The 25,851-nt window shown below is 36.9% G+C and overlaps 1 protein-coding gene across 4 annotated transcripts in view; it reads left to right on the top strand.

The window, feature by feature from the left end:
• The window catches only part of PDE4B (phosphodiesterase 4B), a 597,863-nt gene that overhangs the window by 374,699 nt on the left and 197,313 nt on the right, over positions 1–25,851 (top strand). Inside the window, exon 1 of one of the 4 annotated variants that reach the window (XM_067006438.1) lies at positions 12,806–12,870. The exons of the other annotated variants lie outside the window; for them this stretch is intronic. Coding sequence (XP_066862539.1) covers positions 12,821–12,870 — 50 coding nt within the window. The 5' untranslated portion in view covers positions 12,806–12,820. Of the gene's footprint in view, positions 1–12,805; positions 12,871–25,851 lie in introns of those variants that run through there. 4 annotated transcript variants of the gene reach the window in all.

The following is a 25,851-nucleotide window of genomic DNA, read 5'->3' as shown; positions in this document are numbered from 1 at the left end:
GACAGCCGACTGGTAGTAGGCTGGAAACTCTGTCCTCATAAAACCTGTAAAGGAATAATGTGTGTGGTGTGATCTGATGGGCATCAATGAAGTCAACTGATCCAAAAATAGCTCTGTTGCTAAGATGCCATAATGCCTGATATGCCACCGTTGGGAATCCATTCATTTGGGTTTGGAATTATCCAATCTCCAGATGTACCTGGGAGACATTATTTAATACATGTCCTGATATCTCTTTCAAATTCCTTTCTCTTCCTTCTTTACCTCTGTATCATCTCCTCCTTTAAGGCAGCTAAATGGCCCTCCCTGAAGGCTGCCACCATCCTGAGGAGTTAGGGGCTTCTCCCCTAGGTCCCCACAGCACTCTGCCTATTACAACATCCATTTTCCATCCTCTATTGTTTACCTGTTTGATATTTGCCCAAGCTCCCCACTAGACTGAGCTCTTAAAGGAAAAAAAAAGGGTTTTTCACCTCTGTTATCCCAACATCTAGCATAGTACCAAACACACAGTGGGATGCTCTGTAAGGGTTTCTGGTATGACTAAGTGGTTCTTTGATCCTGAGCACATCTAGGGGACAAGCTTTATGAAAGGAAATCGAAGGGCAGAGATGGAGGAAGTCTAAAAAACAGGATCCTTAAAGAAACCACTTTTGTGCCTGGGGCCATCCTTGATCCTGCTTTTTGCTGTTGTCCATTTTTTGCTTTCATTCATGGATAAAGTACCTTGTGAATTAAACATGCTCTTTTCTTCTACGAAACACAATCTGAAACACTGTCAGCTGGCAGGATTTTTTCTCGAAGCATTTGTTGAGTGTAAAAGTGGCTACACATGCTTCATTTATAAAAACAAAATGCTTTCAAAATATCTTTTATTTCTGCATGAACCGAGAACATAAACCTCTTCCCATGCTTGTCTCTCCCATCCTCCACCCTTTGCCTTTGCTCAAAGTTATCAGCTAGTAAAGACAGCCAACAAAGTATTTTTTCTGAGTCCTGTGTAGGTCTGCAAAGAATGCAGACCTATGCAAGTTTTCTCAAGTAATAGGGCTGGAGTTTTCAAGGTGCATCTAGATTGGAGCTGAAGCCAAGATGTCTTTGGAGTCTTATGTTCTTATCTGTCTCTTTCTCATTAGCTGAATGAGCTCTCTATTTTTCATGATGTCTCCTCTGTAGACTTGCTCCATTTTCCTCTTGCTCCTCCAGCCCTACATGTCTCTTCTCTTTTCTCATGTCTTCTTCTTACCTATAATTTCTCCTCCCTCACAACTTCACATGACCCATCATGACTACCCCAGACACTCACTTGCTTATGACTTTTCAGCTTCAAAAATATATGCCTCCAGGGCTTCCCTGGTGGCACAGTGGTTGAGAGTCCGCCTGCCAATGCAGGGGACACAGGTTCGTGCCCGGGTCCGGGAATATCCCACATGCCATGGAGCAGCTAGGCCCGTGAGCCATGGCCACTGAGCCTGTGCTCTGCAACGGGAGAGGCCACAACAGTGAGAGGCCCGCGTACTGCAAAAAAAAAAAAAAAAAAAAAAAAAAAAAAAAATATATATATATATATATATATATACCTCCAAATCGATACCCTCTGGTTCATACGAATTTAAATTTTTCCACAAATGTATTTTTCAAATTAATTCTTAGCAGGTTGATCCACAGATTGGTTAATTTTCCATAATATAACCAAGAGTTGATCATACATTGTAGTTACCTGTCTGTCAATTATTACCAGTGTGCTATTTATTATATATTTATGTTCTAATACACATTATACGGTATTCTATGTATTTATTTATTTAAAAATATATATGTAATAGAGTTATTACCACTAGGGCAGAGTTACATTTTTTTTCTTGGTGGTTTCCCCAGAACGTCACACAATTCCTGGCATCCTGTAGGTACTCCAGACATTGAATGCATGTCTAAATGAGGCTCCTGACACCCTTATTTCTCACTCATCCTCTTCTAATCCACCTTCAATCATTCCAAAACACCAATCAAACCATGATATTCCGTGTTAAAAATTATTAATGACATTTATCATCCAAATTAGTATGAGGATATTTATTTATTTATATTTACTTCTCCAGCTTTATTTCCTGCTCCTGCTCAATTTCTTGTACTTGATGCTTTACAAAGCCAAAGTCACTCATGACATATATTATAGTGTTCCATGTCCTTGCCTTTGTACATCAATAGAAATGCAAAATATGAGACAGAGTGAAGATGGGTCTTAGAGACAGGTTGATAAGATGTCTAAATGATTTAACTAATGTGTAAATCTCACAAAACTTACTATTGCCTTCTAAGTAGTAGGCATTTGGTATGTTCTTATTAGAGTGGATTAAAAAGTGGCATTTGTGTTTTTATCTGGCTTCAAATCCAGTAAGAATGAGTGAATGAAAGGACCTTAAAAGGATAAGTTCATTGGCACATGAACAGTTTCATCTTTTCTCAAACTCAATAGCTATTATTGTGACTAACAAAGCAACTCTTGTGAGTTGAACACAAACAAGAAGTAGTCAGGAGAGTGTTTATGATGTCATCATAAATATTTATAGAAGGGACATGATGCAATGTTTTGTGAGATGTGGGTTATGAAAGGTTACACTGTAAATGTTCATTTAGATCAAATTACTAAACACCTGAAACTTGTATAGTGTTTTCTAATTTACAAAGCACACTCACATTTTGTCATTTAAACTTCAATTTCTCAATCTCCATTGGACCATTATCTTCAGAGTGTAACCATTCTGCAATATCTCCATCCTTAAGAGTCCCTCTCTGGACCTCATGTTCCCCATCAGAAACAAACCTTATGTGTCTTCTCTTTTATAGCAAAGCTGTCACTATCTCTACTTTCTCATCTGACATTCTTTCCTCAGTCAACTCAGATCTGGTTTTCATTCCCACAACTCCACTGAAATTGCTTTTATCAAGGTAATTAGGAATCTACATCTTATCTATTCACTTCCTCCTCCTTGAAACATTCTTCTTCACTTGGCTTTAAACACAGTATACTGCCCTGGTTTTCCAGCTACTCACTGGCTCTTCCTCCTCCAGACTTCTAAGTGGCCCACTGCTCAGGTTTTGTCTCTCCTCTTGTCTCTGTCTACACTCGCAAGGTGATCTCAACCAGATCCTGGTTTTTAATATTGTCTGCAAACTGGTGACTCCCACATTCATATCGTCAACCCAATTTGCTCCCTGAGGCTCCAAACTTGTGTATCCAAGAGTCTTCTTAACTCTCTCTAGATAAGCTTCTCAAGCTTACAGCTCCTAAAGCAGAACTCTGGAAAATCCTGCTCTAATGCCAGTGCTCCCCTTCTTGGGAAGTGGTACTAAATTCATCCAGGTGCCCTAGCCAATAATCTAGATGTTATCCTTAACACCTCTCTTCAGGCCCAGCATTTCATCAGTCAGTCTTACTGACTCTACCTTCCAAATATTACCTGCAATCCGACTACTTATTACCATCTCTACCTCTACCAAACTAGGCAAAGCCACCGTCATCACCAGCCTGGACTTCCGAAATGCCCTTCTAACTGGCTCTCTGCTTCCTTTCTCTCCCCTTTTTATAGTCTGTTCTCCACTGAACAGCCAGAGTAGTCCTTTTAAATGTAAAACCATCTAGTGGGTTCCTTTCTCATTCTAATTAAAACTCACAGTCTCTTTTAGAACCTATGAGGTCTACATGATCTAGCTTCTGCCTTTCCAACCTTATTTCTACTTTAAGGTATTTGTACTTACTAGTCCTGTTTGGAATATTCTTTCACCACATTTTCCCATGATTCAGTACCTGAATTCCTTCTGATTCTACTCAAAGGTGATCCCTCCCTGACAATTCCATGTCCCTTAACCCACTTTATTTTTTATTATTCACTTACCTGTCAATATATTATATACTTGCTTAATTCGTTGTAGTCCCTCTTTTCCTCACTAGAATGTAAGTCCAAGTGCTGTATTATTTCAAGGTGCCCAACAAATCTTTGTTGCATGAGGGAATGAGACTTGAATATAAATCTTTTGACTAGAGTTTGAGTACTCTTTCCCTAACCCAAAGGCTTATAAAAAGTGATCATCTTTCTATTTTGTTATATCTCCAGAATATTCTGAGGAAACATTTGAGAACCTTGATTTCAGATTCTTCTAGATAAATGAAGATGCATCGTATTAGAGCAATTATGTAAATTGCAGTTTGGGTTGGTGTGGTGTGGGCTTGTGATAGGAACATCAGTAGCATTCCACTGGGTAAGAGTCACCTCACACCAATGCGCCACTGTGATGATTTAGGCACAGTGCCAAGAGTGGCAGAAAAGCACCCTAAAAAAAAAGGAATTCTTAGATTAAAAACTTTTGACACTAAATAGTACAGTGTATTATCTCCATGTTATAGATGCGAACCTTTTTTTAAGGTACAGAGAAATTAAATTACTTGCTAACTTGTTAAGTGGCAAAATGAGATTTGAATTCAGGTCTATGGGTATCTAAGCATTGCCTCCTCCTCTGTTGTCCACCACACCACATTGCCACAGCTTTCTACCCACCTAAGGGAGTTAGCACTCAGCCAACAGTTTAACATAACTTAGGGATTTGTTATTGCTGTTGTTCGTTTGTTTTTTGATGGAGACAAGTATCTACTATAGGTATAGAAAACAATTTCTAGCTACTCAAGTGGCCCTACACAAGTTTCTGTTTAAGTTTCTTTATTTGCAAGTTGGATTCAATGACCTCTGAGATCTTTTTTTTTTTTTTTCATGGAAAGTTTTCTAAAGATCCTCGTGCCTCTGAAGATCTAATTATACTGACTTTGCCTCTAAGGTTTATTTAAATATGAAAACAAAGAGCCATCAGGAGGAGGTTCTCCCTTACCCTTCATGATCAGAAGCCAAGTTGGCTTCCAGCCCTCCAGCAATAATTCCAGAGTGGCGCTGTCAGAACATCAATAGATTATTATTTCCAGATCAGAGTCAATGCTAAAGGACATGTGTGCACAGTCAGGAAGGAATTTTAAAATGTCCAGATACAACCAATCTTTTAAAAGATGAAAAAGCAGTTCTTATTTTTTTTCTTGAAAATTATAATACATACTCCCAAATCTTGGAAACGCGTTATTTTGGAATGGTTGCTGTAAGCACCTTTTTTTTGGCATTCGAATTGGGTGCTTGACAACTCCCACAGAACATCTGGACCGCTCCAGATGACCACACTGAGAGGCAAAATCAGTATGGTAAAGCTCATGTTAGCACTGACATGCACAAACAGGAACAGGCATGCAAACCTGAATAGAAACACACACACATGCACACAGAATATAGCCTTTGTATTCTTTGGAATGTGTTCTTAGACTGGGTGCTGGGAAATTGTCTTCCCAGCCTTTTGATAATTACCCAAGTCTAAAGTATCAGGATAATCTTACTCTGAGTTGCTTCTGGTTTAACACTCAATTCTTTGAATAAGAAAATCAATTCATCTTTTTAGAATCTCTTAGTCACAGAAGCTCAAGTTATTTTTAAATTCATATTTATATGGTATCTTATTGTCTACCAGGGGTTTTCATTGCAAACTCTGTTTAAGTTATCTACCAAACCTATGAAGTCGGTAGTATTATTATTTATATTTTACCTATTTGTCTTTCATTATCACAGCCACTCTGTTATTATTTGTGTTTAAAGATGAAGATCCTGAGGCTCAATGATATCAATGACTCATCCTGGGACACACAGCTAATAAGTGGTGGTTAATATTCTACTCAGGCTTCAGATAGCACAGAGCAAGGGCTTTAAAGCCAAATATATCTGGGCTGAATTCCTAAATTCGCTCACAAGTTTTGTGACCCCCCAGCATATAACTTAATCTCGTTCATCTTTGATTGCACTATCTTTAAAATGCAGTTAATGATATCAAATTATATAAGCTTCTTTGGAGAATTAAATGAGAAACCATGTAAAGCTCTTAACACTCATCACAACCAATGTGAGTACTTATCAATGCCAAGTAGGTATTCATCAAATCTAGTTTTAATCCAAGAACTTTTGCTGCTGAAAAAAAAAGTTCTCTAGTCGGTGTTGGTATCGTGAGGGTTTTTGGAAGCTCCACACTTTTATAGTACAAAATGGTAAGTGCTCAGGTACCTTGAGACTCTAAGGATTTTCTACGGCCTCACTTTATCCTTAATTGAAAACTAATGCACAGGACAAGCTGTGCTTTCACAAGGTTCTTTAGCAGTAAGGTTCATGGACTTGCCTACTTTGCTTTCTATCATCCCGGTGACCCTTTAATCTCACACACATACACACAGAATCTAACAATCTGTGGCTTCCAGGCAAGGGAAAGCGGCTGTTCCACAGTCTGTCGATGCTGTCATCTGGGATTAGTATCTAACAGAGCCGGTATATTTTGTTAGAGTGTATATCAGATCTCGGGTAAGCCAGCTAGCTTCTCTCTGTTCTGTAACTACAGATCTCAGCTTGCTGCCTAGTCTATACTGGCTTCCAGTCACAGTGCGTGGACGACTGGTGCTGGACCTAAGATAAACTGAGAAATGAATTACGGGATTACCATTAGGATAATGGATAGATGAATTACCTATTGTGTTTTTGTTTGCGAGAAACAGAAGACCCAATTCAACGTGACTTGAAGTCAATTAACCATATGGGGTCATGGGTAGGTTATTGAAACTTCTCTTAGTTTCAGTTTTCAACATTTTAAACAGAGGTAATAATACAGGGGTGCTATATGGATTAAATGATAATAAGTTCAAAGTGCTTACTTAACCCAATGTTTGACATATAGTAAGTATTCAATGAATGTGAACCATTTTTATTTTTATTGCCCCTGTTGTTTTCCTTGTTGAGGCTCAGATGCAAAATACAACTTCCCATCTTTATAATCACCATGAAAACTTTTGTCAAACAATTTAATTTACAAACATTCTCAGGAGTTATGGTTTCTTACTAGAAGAGCATAAATTTGGAGTCAAAAAAAATTTTGTGCTCAAATTTCTTTACTGCTTCCTACTAGCTATAGAATTGGACAAATTTTAATTCTCCCTGAAATTCATCTGCAGAATGGAATTAACAATACCTTCCTCAAATGGTGTTTTGAGTGGTAGATAAGATTGCATGGGTGGCAGTACCTAGCATACACCTGATACACTGATGTTTGTTGAGACTGAATCTGGATCTGTTTCCTTATCTATAAAATGAAGATAGGATACTCAACCCTAGAAGTTTGTGATGAGGATTAAATGAAACAATATATGTGAAAACATTTTGTAAACTCCAAAGTACTATGTAAAAGGTATTATAATCATCGTTATTATTATTAATCTCATCACTATCACTTAAAATAATACTAGTATTAATAATGTAAAAATAATAATAGTAACTAATTAATATTAATAAGTAATAGTAATTCTTGCTTATAAATAATAATAATTATTGCTTATTACTACTGTTAATCATTATTTTTGCTTTTACTATTTCTAGATCAAAGAGTATAGATTCTAATTTTTTATATCAAAGACCCATGTTAGGAGATGGCTTGGAAATAACTTTCAAATTCCTTAGCCCATAAAATTTTGTTCAGAGCCACATTTATTGTAAGATACTTGAACTACTAAAATCATGTTTCAGCATGTAAAATTGTTTCTGAGTAAAATAATTTTTTTAAATGTCATTTAAAACTAGTGAGGTTAAAAATTAGTGAAATAAGATAAGTGCTGCCCTATTCAAGTAATTAAAGGCTGTCCAGCTACCCATCACACCAGATTTTCAGTGCCAGCCTGGGAAGATCTCCACCCACCACTGGTGCATGACTTATTACTAAAAGAAAAATGGCCTGCTCAGGCAAAGTTGTTTGGTGTCTTTCGTGCTATTAGCTGCTGATGGATGGCCTACGTGTCTTTGTGCTATCAGATAACATTTTTCTTCCCTGTTACTTTTCCTCCTTGTGAGCTTTAAGCACAAATCTTAAGATGTGTTGGTCTATAAGTATGCAAGGCTCTGCCATCACTCTTCTTACATTTATTTCATGATGTTGCCCAGCCGTCTCAGCTGGAAACTGGGATCTGCTCCATCAGCAAGACATGCATTAGTAGTAATCCATTTTGCAGACATAATCCTAGAGTAATGTATTTCATATGTATACTCTTTTTTTTCCCCATCGTGAGGAATTTCTACTACCAGTAGTTCAGCTTTTATGAGAAGACCAACAATATCTGCTATCGGCAGCATGACATACTGCATATGAAATACAGAGTCAGAGGATTTAGGTTTGGGCCCTGACCCTGGGTTCTTCTAGATGAGTGAACATGAGCAAGCTGTCTCTCAGACTTAGTTTCTTTAACTTGCGTTTGAATCCCTGTGCTACCACTCTATCTTGTTAATTATATCCTTGGGCTTCATTGAGATCATAAACTTTTGTGCTTCCAAGGATACCATTAAGAAATGAAATGACAGTCATTAGAATGGGAGATAATATTTGCAAATTATATATCTAATAAGGGAGTTATTTCCAGAATATATGAAGAATTTTTGAAACTCAACAATAAAAAGCCAAATAATCCAATTTAAAAATGGGCAAAATATTTGAACAGACATTTCTCTGAAGAAAATACACAAATGGCCAATAACCACATGAAAATATTCTCAACATCATTAGTTATTAGAGAAATGCAAATCCAAACCCCAATGAGATAACACTTCACATCCATTAGAATGGCTATAACAAAGACAGACAATAACAAATGTTGGAGAGGATGTAAAGAAATTGGAATCCACAGACATTTTTGAAAAAATTGTTATTGAAATACAGTTGTTTTAGAATGTTGTTTGTTTCAGGTGTGCAGCAAAGTGATTCAGTTATGCATATATGGACGTAGGTATAGAATATATCTATATATATTCTTTTTTAGATTCTTTTCTATTATAGGTTATTACAAGATATTGAATATTGTTCCCTGTACTATACAGTAGGTCCTTGTTGGTTATCTACTCCATATATAGTAGTATATATATTTTAATCTCAAACTTTTAATTTATCCCTCCCCCTACCATTCCCCTTTGGTAACCATAAGTTTGTTTTCTATGTCTGTGAGTTTATTTCTGTTTTGTAAATAAGTTCATTTGTATCTATAAGTGATATCACATGATATTTGTCTTTCTCTATCTGACATCCTTCACTTAGTATGGTAATCTCTAGGTCCATCCATGTTGCTTCAAATGGCACTAATTCATCCTTTTTATGGCTGAGTAATATTCCATTGTATATATGTACCATATCTTCTTTATCCATTCTTCTGTTGATGGAAATTTAGATTGCTACCATGTCTTGGCTATTGTAAATAGTGCTGCTATGAACATTGGGGTGCATGCATCTTTTCAAATTATAGTTTTCTCCAGAAATATGCCCAAAAGTGGGATCTCAGATCATATGGCAGCTCTATTTTTAGTTTTTAAGGAATTTCCATACTGTTCTCCATAGTGGCTCCACCAATTTACATTCCCATCACCAGTGTAGGAGGGGAACCCTCATATATTGTTGATGACATTGAAAAGTGGTGTGGCCACTTTGGAAATAATTTGTTTCTCAAAATGTAAAACATAGAGTTATGATATGATCCAGCAATTTCACTCCTAGGTGTATATCCAGGAAAAATGCAAACATGCATTTACACAAAAACTTGTATTTGAGTGTTCATAGAAGCATTATTCATACATAATAGTCAAAAAGTGGAAACAACTAAAATGGCAATCAACATATGTTCATTTATGTGATATATGCATAAAATGGAATATTTTTTAGCAATAAAAAGGAATGAAGTACTGATACATGCTACAATATGAATGGACCTTAAAAACTTTATGGTAAGTGAAAAAAGTCACATATGATTCCATTTATATGAAATGTTCAGAATAGGCAAATCCATAGAAACAGAAAATAGGTTAGTTGTTGCCAGGGGCTAGGGGCAAGGTAATGGAGATGGAATTTCTTTTTCAGATGATGAAAATGTTCTAAAATTGATGGTGGTGATGGTTGCGTGACTGTGAATATGCTGAAAACTATCAAATTGGACATTTGATAAAGTTGAATTTTATGGCATGTGAATTATATCTCAATAAAGCTGTTATTACAAAAAAGGAACTTAAGCTTTTTGATAATCCTATGGAATTGAAAAATAATATAAGGTGCCTTTTTTTCTATTTCCAAGAGTAAACGCATAGTCTCTTGCAGTAGTTGTGGTAGTGAATTAGGCATATATCTTTAAAATTCCTCTTATCAAAGTCTTCCCAGATAGCCTTTACTAATTTTATATTTCCTTCATAATCTAAAAGCAATCCTTTTTAGCATTTTCAAAAGCCATCATGCTGCCCTATCGTATTAAATGAACTACATTCCCCAATGCCTCTCTCTTCTGTTTAGTCCTTCTCAACAATTATATTGCTCCCTAAACCACAAAAGAAAATAAAACTTTTTCCTGTATGAGAGTTATTGGAACATTCATCCTGACCCAAAATATTTTTCCATAAAAACTTCTATTTAATTATGAACTGGACCAACTACCTTCTTTTTTGTGAGCTGTAAGCCTGTGAACTAGACACTAAAGTAGGCACTGACAATAAAGCACCAGGAATCTTTTTTTTTTTTTTTTTGCGGTACGCGGGCCTCTCACTGCTATGGCCTCTCGCGTTGCGGAGCACAGGCTCCGGATGTGCAGGCTCAGCGGCCATGGCTCACGGGCCTAGCCGCTCCGCGGCATGTGGGATCTTCCCGGACCGGGGCACGAGCCCGTGTCCCCTGCATCGGCAGGCGGACTCTCAACAACTGCGCCACCAGAGAAACCCCCTAAGCACCAGGAATCTTGTTTCTCTTGCAGCCACATTCTAGTGCGAGGATACAGATGATGCAAACAATAAATAAATTAGGTATGTGAGAAGGTGATGAATGCTGTGCACAAAAATAATAAAGCAATGTAAAGAGAGTGTCAGGTTAGGAGTGGTCAGGGGAGGTCTCGGTAATAAGGGGACATTTGAGCAATGACTTAAGGAAGTGTGGGCGTGGGCCTGAGAGGGAACTGGGGAAGAACATCTTAGGCAGAGAGAATACACATTGAAAACTCCCTGAGGCAGAAGCATGCCTGGCATGTTCTAGACACAGCAAAGGACCAGTGTAAGCTCAAGTAGAGTGAGGAAGGGGGCGCCTAGTGAGCAGTGGGGTTAGGGAGATCGTGGGGATTGTACTAGGGCCTCGTACATCACTGTAAGGACTTTATCTCTCGCTTTGAATGAAAGGGGGAACAACTGGAAGGTGTTCAGCTGATGAATGATGTGACCTGAGTTAGGTTTTTAAAGAACTACCCTGACTACTATTTTGACAATAGACTGGTAGCGGGGCCAGGACACGAGGAAGTCCAGTTAGAAAACTGGTTTTCATGTCTAAGTTTTGATCACCTGTGAATATATATATATATACATATATATATCTTTTATATATAAATTCATGCCTTTTGCTGCCATTGCATAAAATGAGTCCTATCTTAAGGTCAGCTTCTCTGGGACATAGTGAGGTTTGGGAAGTTGAAATGTGGAGGCAAATCTGAAGTAAGGAAACCGGGTATCCCTTTAGTAGCACAGATCCAGTTAAAATACAGGATTATCAGGATCCAGAAGGACATTAAATAAGACTAAGTCCTATAATAAGAGGCAAAGGGGAAGGCATGCAGACATGTCTCATTTGATTGTAAACCAGTGTTTGTCACTGTGAACTGTAGCCATGATCACATTCCACTCAGAGATCCAGAATGCTGAGACCCTTGTCTTTTCTGTTAAATGTCTTTGGGGTATAATTTGTCACTCTGGAAGATGCCTTTAGTTCTTCAGGATCTGAGGATCTTTGAACCTGTTTACTGCTGTGTGGTGTTAATGATGATCCTAGTGGCTGTTAAGGGCTATTGTATCTGCTTAAAGGCCGGTCTTCCTGGGCTAGAGGTGGAAGTTTAAATGCACACCAACATGCTTAGAGCAGTCAGGGATGTTGATCCCAAACCTGGGCAAAGTAGAATTTGTTATTCCAGTCACGCTGTTATTTCTTTGTGTAACATAGACATTTTCTTTGCTCTGTAATCTCCTGCGATGAAAAGGACTTATAATCTCTCCAGGGTTTTCTCCTTTGTTGTGGTCTAGCATATGTCATTCAGGAAATCTGACCCTGTGTGTTAGGTGTTCTTTCATCGTGCCCCGAATGGGCTAAACAATGCAGAACGAGTCAGACAGGAGGTTTGATAGCTCCAAACGCAAAGCAAAAGGTAGAAGGAGAGAGAATTGTATTTGATTAATCTGATCACTACCTCAGTTAAAAGAAAACCCGAAAACATGCTGACACATCACCAGGCATGGAGGAGAAAATGCAAAATGAGAGAGAAAACAGAGGATACTGTTTAAAGGGAGATTTTTCAACAATTTTAGAAACTCAAATGCTTTCCTTTTCTGAGGTAAATTGGAAGAAATGCTCCACGCACCATGGGAAGCTATCATTCAGATGTGACTGAAAATCGATTTTCTCATTTGATGTCTAAAGGAAACTACTGATGATGTTCCAGTTGAATGCTTACATGTTGATTGCTAAGTCATTTGTATTCATATCGAAAATGATATCTACTCTGCAATGGGAAGTGGCATGCCATCGGAAAGAAAATTAAAAGGACAAAGATCTAGGCAATAACTATGTGGCTTCAAGAACACAGGGAAATTAATGAAAATGAACTAAGTTTCTGAGTGCTGGGATACTGAGACAGCGCCAGCCCTTCAGGATGCTGCATGTTGGAGATTTACCTCCTCCCCGGAGACATTCATGGATATGGTAGGTGTTGGTAACGCTGTGAACAACAAACTTCATCTGACAGTTCAGGAATAGAGCTGAGACATGGTTTCATATTTAAAATCACTGAATAATAAGAAATAAATATAAACAAAACAACGGGAAAATGTTATGTTTGTAAAATTGTGTGATTTTTTTAGGAAAAATACTTTGAGTACCTTCGTATATTAAAAGTTCTTTACATTATCTTTTTTTTTTAGGTTATAGGAGTAGATAGTGAATTGGGTGAAATTTTTCTGTAAGAATAAATTATCTGTTTCCTCAGGCCATGGTAAAATTTGTGAATGATATTCACTTTTCTCAACTTGAAATTTAAAGTAGACTTTCTGAAAAGCTTTCCTTTATTAGACTCTTACAAAAAGAACTATAAGGTAACGAGCAGTTACTACAAATTGTAAAGATTTTTTTAACCGTTCTCAAATATGTATTTTTATGTGGCTAATGAATAGTTGAATATTTTTTAAAAATCTTGTTGTTTAGAGCTGTGGGAGAGAGGTAAACTACTTTGCATTGTTTAAATATTTCGTTGTCTATGAACTGTGTCTTCATTTTGAGAGTTAAGACAATAAGAAACATGGAATTCTGGGTACATGGGAGACAATGGGTGTCACAAACTAGAACCAAGCAGTGATTTTACACTGATTTAGCCTGGTAGCATCTCACAGTCCCAGATTGACATATACATCAAAACAGAGGAATCTGAGCATACATTTTAAACATAGGCATTGCTTATTTGGGGATTTCATTTTCCAACTCTCTGAATGCCAAGGCTTCCAGAGGACAGAAATTACAGCAGGCATAATTTTTTGCCCAGTACGTAGCATAGGTTTCAGGCAGTTCATTCAAAAAATGCTTCTGGTGGTACTGATAAGTAAATCAGAGAAGAAGAATACTTTCAATTTTGAACATAATTAGTTCTCATAAATCAGACCACAGTTTTTCCTGATCATATATTTTTTCCTAGGGTCAATTGAAAATAAAGGGGTCATGAAAGGAAAAGGAACTTAGAATTTCTAATCTTCCCATCAAGAATAAAATTCAAAAGAGGTTAGGGTCAAAAAGAACCCCTTTTACCCTATTTTAATATAACTTCAGTTGAAGGCAGTCATGAACTTTATGGGTGTAATGTTAGTGGTCTGTGAAGAAATGGAAAGGAGGCAGTTTCTTAAAACTTGAAAACACTTGGTTAGATAGTTACGCAGGTTTCTTAATGCTTTCAGAGCTGTGATATACAACTAATGTCATTGCGAATTTCTAAAAAAAGGGTATATTTTAAAAGGGAAAGAGTATTTAAAACTTATCTAACCATAAAACCTTTGGGGGGAGTGGAGCAACCTATTAATATCTTCATAGACCTCTGAAAAACAATTTGGGTGATGTGATGTTGTTTCAATGAAATAAACACAGCCTAGAGAACCAGATCAGTGTGAGAGAAAATCTCAGCTTCATTGTTTACCAACTCTATGAGCTTGGGCAGGTCAGAGCACTAATTTTCTTGTTTGTAAATGAAGTTATAATGCCTCCCTTGAAATGCTGTGACAATTAAGTGGCATGATTTGAATCACCTAACAAAGTTACTGGCACATATGAAACTCTCAATAACTCTAAGTTATAATAAGAATGAAATATGAAAAATGATATAGGTATTATGTGTCTGTGGTATTTAAATGAGATGAAAAGTAGCACAGTGCCTAGTCCAAATAATTAACTCAACAAATGTTAGCTTCTTTACTCCTTATCTCATCACCTTCACATATTTATAAATTGGTTAGCATTTTGTTGAAAATCCAGGGGACTTTTTTAGTCATGGTATGCTGTTCATATTAACTTTTAAAAAATTCCACTTATCCATTGATATGGTTGATTCATTCATCTTTCCAACATACATTTATTGAGCACTTACTATGTACTGCTCTAGGCTTCTGGGATCTAAAGTTGTGTAACCATCAGATAGAGTAAACCCACAAATAAATCACTGATTATAAATCAATGTGTTAAAGCAATAATGTATGTTATAACCTGCTTTGGCTTCACCTATATCAGATGGGGGCATAAGGGAAGTGATTCATAACTAGAACTCTGATGGATAAGTAGGCCAAAACTAGATAGAGAATCATAAGAAAGAACTTCCAGGTGTAACATAGCTGAGCATGATTCATTTGGGGAAACGCTGTTGCTGTTCCAAATCATAAGAAGGGCAATGGATGCCTGAGACGAAGAAAAGACAGACAGGGCTAGATAAGCCCTCATAATAATTTCAACTTTATCCCCAAAACTACAAGGGACCATTAAGGGTCTTAAAGCAGGGAAGGCCATAGACCACTGTGTGGCGCCAGCCTGGAAGCAGAGACTGGTTTGAGTGTTTTCTACGAAAGCAAAGGAGGCTTTTATAGAAGTAGAATAGTATTCTATTCTCAATATTTTTGGAGGAAAAAATTCAGGCAAAAAAAAAAAAAAATTCAGGCAAGTGCTACTAAACCCACAAAAGTCTATTTGTGTGTATAAGAATCTTCTAGGTGACCCAATGGCTTGGTCAACCCTTTGATGGCAATTTGCAATGATCAAAATGGAACTTCACAATTAAATTGTTCAATTAAAATGTTTTCAAGGTTCAACAGCTAAAGGCTTGGAAAGCTGCCTACAGTACCCTTATAGGACCTCTACCTGATAAGATTTATCTCTTTTTATCAATTCCTTAAGAGTTAAGTGTAAAGTTATTTTTTCTAGTTGGGCTCGTTTGACTTACATAATATTTTAAAGTTATTTTATCGACATTTTTTTTCCAATTGAGCTATAGCTAATGGTGAATTCAGTGAGAAAATAAAATTGATCTCTACATTTTCAATGTTTAATTATACATAAACATCACTTAAATGCACTAGGGGAACTAAACTTTAAAGGAACCCTAGGGGAAATCCTTTAGCAAGAAGAAGAATTATTTTTATAGTAAAATTACTTCCCAATTTATTTGTTTTATGTAAACATATATTTTGTACTTCATGGTTCCTTAAAGCAGGGCACACCTACATTTAGTATGTTTAGTAGATGGGATTATGGGCTTAACTTGAAACTGTGTTGGCTCCCAAGGTAATCATATTAGAAGCTAAGTTACAGATTTGTAAATGTTTCCAGAAATCAGTAAATACTTGTTTATTCTTTGAAACAATAGATAGAAAATCTATAGAGCCTGACAGAGTGTATTTGTCACTGCTAAACACCACACAGAAACTAACGTTCAAGAGCTGATTTTTGACCACCATTAGGTTACAGTCCTGTGTGCAATTATGTTGTGAAAGATTCTCTTCTTTTTAGCTCAGAGAAGGCCCGTTGCTTTAATTACCCAAAAGGAAAAAATGTGCCTGAGACCAGGTCCCTGTGATTAAGTTAAAAAACAGTAAAATTTGAATACTCACAAAAATTCATATACATTATCTTCTACTGGTAGTCACTGATAGGTACAGAAAGCAGAAAAACTCATTTCAGTCAACAACTAATTTATTTAGCTGCAATATAAACACCCAAGACTTCCAAAAAATACATTCATAATTTTCACTGTGCTATAGACATTACCCTACTCTTGAGACTTTCACCATAGCACTAGCAGTATGAGTGAATGCCTGTGAGCCTACTTTAATGTGGAAAAGTATATATAATATTTGAAGAATTACATTACTTCCTCCTTCCTATGCTATTTAAAAGAACTACATACAGCCTGCTCAAGCAAAAGCACATGCTTCTAAGTAAGAGTACTTTATTGATCATCACATATTTGCTGTTATCAGCATGAAGCTAAGTGTTGGGCCTATGCAAGAGAAGTGTGAATGTGTTTGCCTCAAATCTGGGGCAGAGAAACAAACCTTTCCCATGAGATTATTTCCTTGACAAGTCAGTAGAGAAAAGATAAAGAAGGAAGACATTCTTATTTAGTATCAACAGCTACGTAGTGCTTCGTATTATGTGCTGGTTAAAGGCAGATGGCTCCAGCTATCCGTTTAGTAGAAGACCTAACATTACCCTGACAGTTGATTGCAGGAAGGGATGTTAGCTTGCTCCTAATACCTTCCTCTGTATCAGAAATGCAGCTTCCTCTTTGACTGCCTAGCTGAATCAACGAACACAACGTTCTCTGGGTTGAAGATAGACTGAAGAAAAGCTAATCTGATAGATAATGTCTTGAAAGGTCCAGCCTACAGAACCACAGATCTAATACCTCAGTGGGGCGGAGACACTTTCTAAAGCCTACGAGGACTTCCGCTCTTGGAATATCCCCTGCCTTAAATTTGCAGCTCCCCAAAGTAATCTCCACTGTGCCAATCACAGTAAGTTAGAGGGCTAAGACTTCCTTCTCAGAGTAACACAGTAATTTAATTTTCTTGTGATAATTAGAACGTTGAAGAAAATAAACATCTTAACTAAACTCAAGCTTATCTAAATGATTATAGCACAGATAAAATTAAGCATTTTAACAGATAATCAAGCCAGATTTCCCTGGTGGTGCAGTGGTTAAGAATCCGCCTGCCAATGCAGGGGACACACGTTCGATACTTGGTCCCAGAAGATCCCACATGCCACGGAGCAACTAAGCCCGTGAGCCACAGCTACTGAGCCTACACTCTAGAGCCCTCGAGCCACAACTACTGAGGCCGTGTGCTGCAACTACTGAAGCCCATGTGCCTAGAACCCGTGTTCGGCAACAAGAGAGGCTACTGCAATGAGAAGCCCATGCACCACCATGAAGAGTAGCCCCTGCTCGCCACAACTAGAGAAAGCCTACGCACAGCAATGAAGACAATGCAGCCAAAAATAATATAAATAAATAAATAAATAAATAAAAGTTTTAAAAAAGCTTCAAATTAGAAAAAAGAATCAATAAAAAGATAAGCAAGCCATAAAATTAGTATTTCTATCAAGGCTATTTGTATCAACTAATTAAAAGTTTGCTTTTGAATTACCATGCCTGCTGAATCAACTATTAGTTAAACAATGCCATTATATTTCACATAAAATAGTTCAATTTCAAGCATAATCTTTCTTAAAGTTGTGTATTAGCCAAACTTTGGTGTGGATTGTGTGCAAGGAGACATCCTAGTCATAGCTAACCTCACAATTAATCTTTCTTTTCTTTATTATAGAATAAAACTGCATTCAGTCTTTAACTGAATATTCATTGAGGGTGCTACTTGATTATGCTCTGTACTGGGTGGCCCTGGTGATACAACACTTACTAAGAATTAGTCTTTGCTAGGTTCCTGCCTTGGAGGAACTTGTCTGCCACTGAGAGAGACAGACACATGTCAATTAGAAGACAATCTGAGAAATGCCATAAAAGAGCTATAATAAAGCTCCACAATGCCCCAAGGAGAGCTAGCATAGGCTTCACAGAGGAGGTGATATTTGAACTTGGTCTAGCAGGATGACAAAGGAGGCATTCCAGGTAGAGAGCAAAGCAAATGCAAAGTAATGATAGTAGATATGGGCATGACTGGTCCAGGGAAAGATAAAGTCTACACTGTGGCTTATGTGTATTGTTATAGTTTCTTTCCCCATTTCTCCCACTTCACCCCATACCCCAAGGTGGAATGTGAACTCCATAATGGCAGGGTATTTTGTCTGTTTGGTTAATGAATATATCTTACATGTGCAGAACAGTGTCTAGCACACAGTGAATGCTCAATAAATATTTGTTAAAAGACTGCATGTGTGTATGTGTGTGTGTGTGTGTGTGTGTGTGTGTGTGTGTGTGTGTGTGTGTGTGTGTGTGTGTTTGAGTTGTAATTCTGTGACTTGGGACTTATGCACCTCCATGAGTTCAAGTGATTTTGGAGAAACAAGCCTTGGACAAGCCTTGGTCTTTGATCTTCTTACCTCCTTGTGAATACTTGACCCAAAGGAGGATTTTATTTTAAAACTAAAATTCACTCTGTAACAGCAGAGTTTTAAAGCCCTGGGAGATCTTTTTGTCATTGAAAGTATCATAAGCTGCAGACAGGAACAAGTCAAGTTTTGGCTTGTGTCCATAGCATGTTGAAGCCAGGCAATAAATATTCAGGCTCTGTGTCATTTTAGCAAACCCTGTTCAAGGATATTTAGTGTAGGCCTTTGGTGTTGATTTCTGAGTAAGCAACAGGAATGCCTTTCTTAAAGGTGGGGTGCCATGATGGCTCAGTAAACAGAGCTTTGGAAGAGTTGTCACAAGCGTCAGTAGGCATTATGTTGCTGTGAAAACCCCCAAAATTTAGTCATATAGTTAAAAATCACTTTCTGTGATACAAAGGACAAGTCTTGAAATTATAATTCAGACTTTAAAATACTATAAAGTCTCACAATGCCTACAATTAATTTTTTAAATACAGTAAAAGAAAGAGATTATCTATGCATCTCTTATTCTCTTATATATTATTTGAAAAAACTCACTATAGTGACATATTCTGAAATTTCCATGTAACAGTTTTCCCTGTGCCCCCAAAAAAGCTCAAAATAGAAAAAAATTATAGTATATCACTTAAAAATATTAAATATTTACTCTATGACAGTGTAGGCTACTTTATACATACTCATTTATTCTTCCTAATAAACTACTGGATAAGCTATCATCCCTTTATTAAAAACTGAGACTTAGATGATATTAATTTTCCCATTTTCATGGAGCATATTATGAACAGAATTTGGACACAAACTCTAGTCTGTGTGATTCTAAAACTCTTACTCTTTATACTATACTTTATACTTTATACTATACTTACTTTATTATGAAAATAATAAAGACAATTTGTATAAGTATTGATTTCTTGATTGCTAATGACAGTGCTTTTAATTTTTAATTTATTATTTATAAATTTATACATATTTACATTTTATTTAGTGAATATATTTAAATTCCTTTGTGGCCTTTATTAACAGAAAAATAGTATTTGTTTCTCAGTTTACTTAAACATATTTGGAACTTTCAACTGAAAATATTTTAATTGCTTCCAAAAGCAACAGTCCACAAATTTTTATGGTAATAATACTGTGGACAAGGAGGTACTATATGAGGTATACTGTGTGCTGAAACTGATGTAAATCAAGGAAAGACCCTCAAGGACCTTATAATTAAGTTTGGAAAATGAAACATTTATGCTCAATACTTAGTTTCTGCCTGTCAATCACCTGTCAGAAAAAAATTCACTTTCATTCTTTACTGCTTTGATTAATTCCAAGTCAATTATTCATTAGTGTTTGCCAAACTTACCAGGGAAACTCACCCAGTACATATTTTTTAAATATCAAAATACCGTCAAATGGTGAATGGCCAATGCCAGACTAAATGCCTGCTCTGCCTGCTTAAAGAAAGCCTTTTCTCCTTAATCTGGCAAGAGACAGTGAGACTACACTTTGTATTAGAACACAGGATACAGTGGAGGGTAGGAACTGCACACAGAACTGGAAATTACATGGAGAAGAAGACCCAGTAGGATGGCGTGAGAGTGAGATCTCGCCGATGACAAAAAGGACCCTCCATCATGGGCTGCTTACACATCAAAATGTATTAGAAGGAAAGAAGCATACCACAGCAGATGCTCAATAAAAGTAAACTAACCTGTTTGTTCACCACTGAATTTGCAGTGTCTAGGATGACACAGTTGTCAATCAACATTTGCTAAATGAATGAGTAAATGATCCAGGATGCTCAGGTCATTTGGACAACAGTAGTTGTCAATAAATGATTAACTTCCTGCATGGGCTGACGTGGGCTCTCATTCTGGCATCCCTGCAATTTCTGGATTGAAATGGTAGGCTATACATTCCTTAGAACTGCAGACATTCAGAATGTGTAGATTTTAAATCTGAATCTGATTCTACAACTTCTAGTACCCTTTCTCATGGCTGTAGAATCCAGTGCCTATTTCCTCAATCAAAACAATGTCCATGGGAAAGGAATAGGACCTAACTGCCCAAGAGGCATGCTTAAGATCCATCCTTGTTCCACAGGAAGAATACTAAAATCTCTTCTTGGTAAGGTAGATCTACTGAAATTATAGATACTGATGTTCATTGATTTGTTCAGGATTTTTCAAAAACAGCATACCATTCTGTGCCTAGCTAGGGGAAACATAGAAATAAACTATAGGTAGTCAATGGATAAAGCTAGAAAGTTAGTCAAGCTGCATATCCTTTAGGATCTTTTGTGACCTTCTGAGACTTTTTCCATAAAAGCTTGAAGAAGTCATGAAAGTTTTTAAGCAGGGAGTGCCATTGCCAGATTATCCTTTAAAAGGATGGTCTTATAGGTAAAGCTCAAAGCAAGGGAACTAGTTAGGAGTCTGTTATCACAATCCAGGAAATAGATGATATTGACATAAATTAGGTCATCTGTGGTCAGATAAAGAGGAAACCAATTCAAGAAGGGTAAAAGAGGTAGAATCCTCTAGGTTGGGTGACCACTTGGCTGTTACTTGCTTGTTTATGACATTGGCAAGGTTTGGCACATTGGCTGATAAGACATTTCCGACAGCTGTGAAAGGGCCCTACTCCGCTTTTGTTGGTAGTGGTAGTGGTGATTAGATGGGAAGGTAAGAATGATTCTCAAGTTGCTAGCTTGGTTTACCCTGTGCATTTTGTGTTATTTTCTGTGTGTGTGCACGCACATGCGTGTGTGTGTGTGTTTTGACTGCATAGCACAGTACTTGGCACTGAAGCACAATAATACACATTTTAAACAAACATCTAAAAATAATAGCTATCACATTTAGAATGCCTACAAATGTTTATTCATGTGTCATTTCATTTCTTTATTATTTTGCAGATTGAGTTATTCAAGGACATATATCTAGATGGAGCTAGGATATAAACCCACATCCACAGGCCTCAGTGCCCATGTTATTACCATTATGCTGACTGAAAGGAATGGATAAAGGAATGATGGATCTCGTGATGGGAGAAACTTTAGGGCTGGATCAGTTAGGAAGTTTTGTAAATAATGTACAAGGTATTTCATAGCGTTAGATATGATTTATTGTCTATTTCACAGCTAAATGGATGAAAGAGGGTGGAAAAAAGGAACTTACTGTTTAAATCTAAATAATAAAGAGAACTTTTGGTACCCTACACTTGGGTAAACATGACTGATGGGCAAGATATCTGTTATTCTAGCTAAACTAAACTCTTAGTGCTGACTTGACACATGTCCTCTTTTTTATTCCTCATTAAAATAGTAAGTCTCCTGCATCATGGCCTTTCCTAGTTTTGGAATCTGTTATGACGATAGAAAAATATACATCATATATAATATTACCTAGTGTGATAACGTTGAGTGAGCTGATGACGCTTCCTGGATAAAAGAGAGCTGCTGAAGAATATTGTTTTCTATATTTCTTGTTTTTGGCCAGTTTGCCTTTCTAGACTAAATGGCTTTGAATCCCATTCATTTTGGCTACATCACCTTGAGACTGACATTGGTATTTTCTCCCTGATTTTTACCCCCAGTTTACTCTCTAGTCCACTTTGCACTTATTTTTTTCACCAGCATTGTGTTTGCCAACAAACACTCCAGAAAGCAAGGAGAGACAGGATAGCAGTCAGTTTTGTATTCTTCCTTCTGGTGAGCAAGTTCTATGCCTAGCTCTTCTAGGCAACTTTGAAAAAAAAATCTGCTCTAAGGCTGTTTATTAGTTAGATTTGCTAAGATTAGCCTTGGGTGTCCTTAGTAGTTTAAAGTTTTCTTCTTTAAAAAGAGAGAGAAACAGACAGACAGACAGAATGAAGACCTTTACTTTAAAACTTTATATAATTAGATTAAGTGCTGTATTTTTTTCAGATTTCAATATGCTATTTTATACTCAGGCAAGGAAGACAATTCCCAAGAAGAGACGCTTGAAAAGTCAGTAAATAATACGTTGTGCTTAACAAACAAAAACGCAGTTGGCTTGGTTTTCTTCCTTTTGGTTTTATTTTAAGTGTTTTTGAAAGAAATGTTAATTTGCAGAGCACCGGTTTCCATCCTGTAAACTGTCCCTGGGTTTTTGTTGTTGTTGTTTGTTGTTTTCTAAATGATAGTAAAGCTTTGCTACTTATGTATCTATATATTTTTGCTGGACATTTGGACATTTCTTGGAAACAGGCTAAAGTTTATCATTTGGCTTTTATTAGTATTTTGAAAAGAGGTAATACTTTGTTTTGAATTTTTTATACAAAATATATGTAGAGAGTGATCTTTAATAATTTGATAATTGAACCATTAAAGAAAGAACTCCCATATTTAAATTAAATATTTTAGCGTGCATTTTCTTGTTTAATTTAGGTTTAATTGCATTATTAATTGTCGTGAACAAGATATTCCTAGGGAAAAAGCTGAGCAGATCATCTAATTGCAGCTTTTACTGCTTTGAATGATAAAGTGCCTTTGATTTGGTGCTGAGCCAGGAGGGTTTGATTGATAATATCTGTCTCAGATGTCACCCTGGGAGAAAAGAATAAAACCTCAGTAGACTTGCTGCATTGCAGCTGTCTCTGCTGCTCCAATTTCTCTGCCCCATTGACGTCATTGCGAGGTTTCAAACCAGTCCAGAGTGTCTAGTAAACCTGCACAAAAATGAAATGAAGGAACAGAAAAACAGTGATTCAGAACCCAGTCCTCACTCCAAAGACGTAGCTGTTATATTTTCTCAGATAATGGACAGACTTTGTCTCCTTCCCTGCACTTAAAAAAATTATTAAAATGTCATCAGCTATCCAGAAATGTGGGAAAGCCTCAGACAAAGAATGTGAGTTGGATAAGCCCTTCTAAAATCAGATTATATCTCAATGAGCCACATTCGTCCAGGGTACTCAGATATCATAACCTGCATCCGGCTTGTCTCTTACCATCAGGGATATCTGAAGCAGAAAGTGGCCTGGGAAATGTCTTTCCCTGGGGGCAGGACTGGTCTAACCGCCCTGCCTAGTTACCAGCACTCTTTCCTCCTGATCTCTACACTATGCACAGTCTTTTGTGTCGAGCTCTAAATAAGCACACCGAAACCATGATATAAGCACAGAGTAGAGCTACAGTATTTTCCAAGGAAAATGGCAGACTCTTATTGTATTTTTTTTAAATGAATTTAGCAAAAAGAAAATACACAAGAGGAAGCAGAGGAGGAAAAAGAAACCCCTTGGCAATTTTTTTTAAGCTGCTTTGTCAGCTTAATACATTAAAAATAAGATAAACTCTAAGCCTCAAAATAATTTATTATAGGGAATCTTTCTGCATGCTGTAACATAGCAATTTAGTGACCTAGCTGAGCATTAATGTTAAAAATATGTGTCCAAATGCTGATTTTTTTCCTCTGCTGGCCAATTGGACTGCTGGCAGGAGAATGTTCTCCATTTCTGTTCTTACGCATACCCAGTCCCCATTCTCCACCAGGAATGGCAGGAAAGGACTCACAATTACCCAGTAGCTTCCATTTCTTTTGAGCCAACGAGTTACATGGCATACAATTAGAAAACTGCTGAATCTTTGTAACATTTGAAGTTTACAAAACTTCCCTTCCATTTTTCACTTTGTCTGGCGGACAACTCTGTGAGGTTGATAAAGTGATTGTCATCATTTTATAGATGAGGAGATGGCTTCAGTCAAGTTAAAAGAAAAATAAAAAGCTTGCCTGAGCTACTCATCTTATAAGGGCAGGGCTAAGATTCAAACCCCAATTTTTGAAACTCTACATTCATCCTCTGCTTTCCCCACCATATGTTCAAAGAGGTAGTATTTTTTGATCCTATGACCGATCTTTTGGATTCCCTTCATCTTAGCAGATATGTATTGACCATTTACTGTATGCTTTAGGATAAAAGCTATGTATCAATAAGATACAGTCGTTGGCCTTAGAGAACTTAGAATACTGGGAATAAGATATGGAACCACATATAACTATATTACTAGGCAGAATAAGATAGGTGTAGAAGATGAAATGATAGTATCTGATCAGTGCCTCTGGAATGAAGTAGCATTTCACATAAATACTGAAGGACTGGTGATATTTCAGCAGATAAAGATTTTGGGTGCAGCCATGTGGGCAAAGGGACCTGCATGAACACAATCAAATAGGCAAGATGGTCTGAGGGGTGACAGGAATGATACAAAGGATCTTATTTTGAAACTGAAGTCTGGGGTCTGGTCAAAGTTTGATTAGGGCCGTTAGTGACAGATTTTAAATGCCAGGGTGAGGAGTTTGTAATAATAAGGAGACACTTAAATGCTTTAATCTAGGGAGTAAAACCATTAAATCTGTGCTTTAGTGTAATTGGTTAAGCAATCGTGTGTAAGGTACATGAGAGAATAGAAAATTTGGCTCATGATGCCAATTAGGAGTTTTCAGAGACAAGTGGGAGGAGGGGTTTGAGGAAATAGAATAATGTGACGATATAGGAATTCATTCATTTGTTTTAAAGTATTTATTGAGCACCTACTATCTGTCAGGCACTATTCTAGGTATGAGAATATTAGAGTCACAAACTGATAAGCTGCCTGCCTAAAATGTAGTGGAGATAAATTCACCAAGAGCAAAGGGGCTAGAACTAACCGCACTTAGTAACAAGTGGTCCTGAATGGAAGAAGAGTCAGTGCTGACTTGCAAATTTCTCTGCCAAGGGAACAAGCCCCACAGCCTGTTTGCTAAACGTGCATTTTCACTATGAAGTCAGCCTCTCCAACAATATAATAATACTTCACATGGATACTCTATAGTTCAAAGCATCAAGTGCTGCACAGATATTATCAATATTATCAAGTCGTGATTGGGGTTTTTTAGTGTATTTTTATTCTAACAAAATATAGATATTTCAGTATGTTTAATCAGGTAACTTGTTTCCCATTTTACTTATCATTTTAAAGCAAAGAGTCAAAATATGTTTATATTCATAATGTGTTTTCAAATAATCTCAGGAAAGTTATTTCAAAGGAATGTTGCTTAGAACTTACCTTGCCATGAAATCTTTTTATCTCAT

The sequence above is a fragment of the Kogia breviceps genome, chromosome 1 (assembly GCF_026419965.1).
Source record: "Kogia breviceps isolate mKogBre1 chromosome 1, mKogBre1 haplotype 1, whole genome shotgun sequence".
Taxonomy (NCBI): Eukaryota; Metazoa; Chordata; class Mammalia; order Artiodactyla; family Physeteridae; genus Kogia; species Kogia breviceps.
This window is presented reverse-complemented; position numbering and strand designations above follow the sequence as displayed.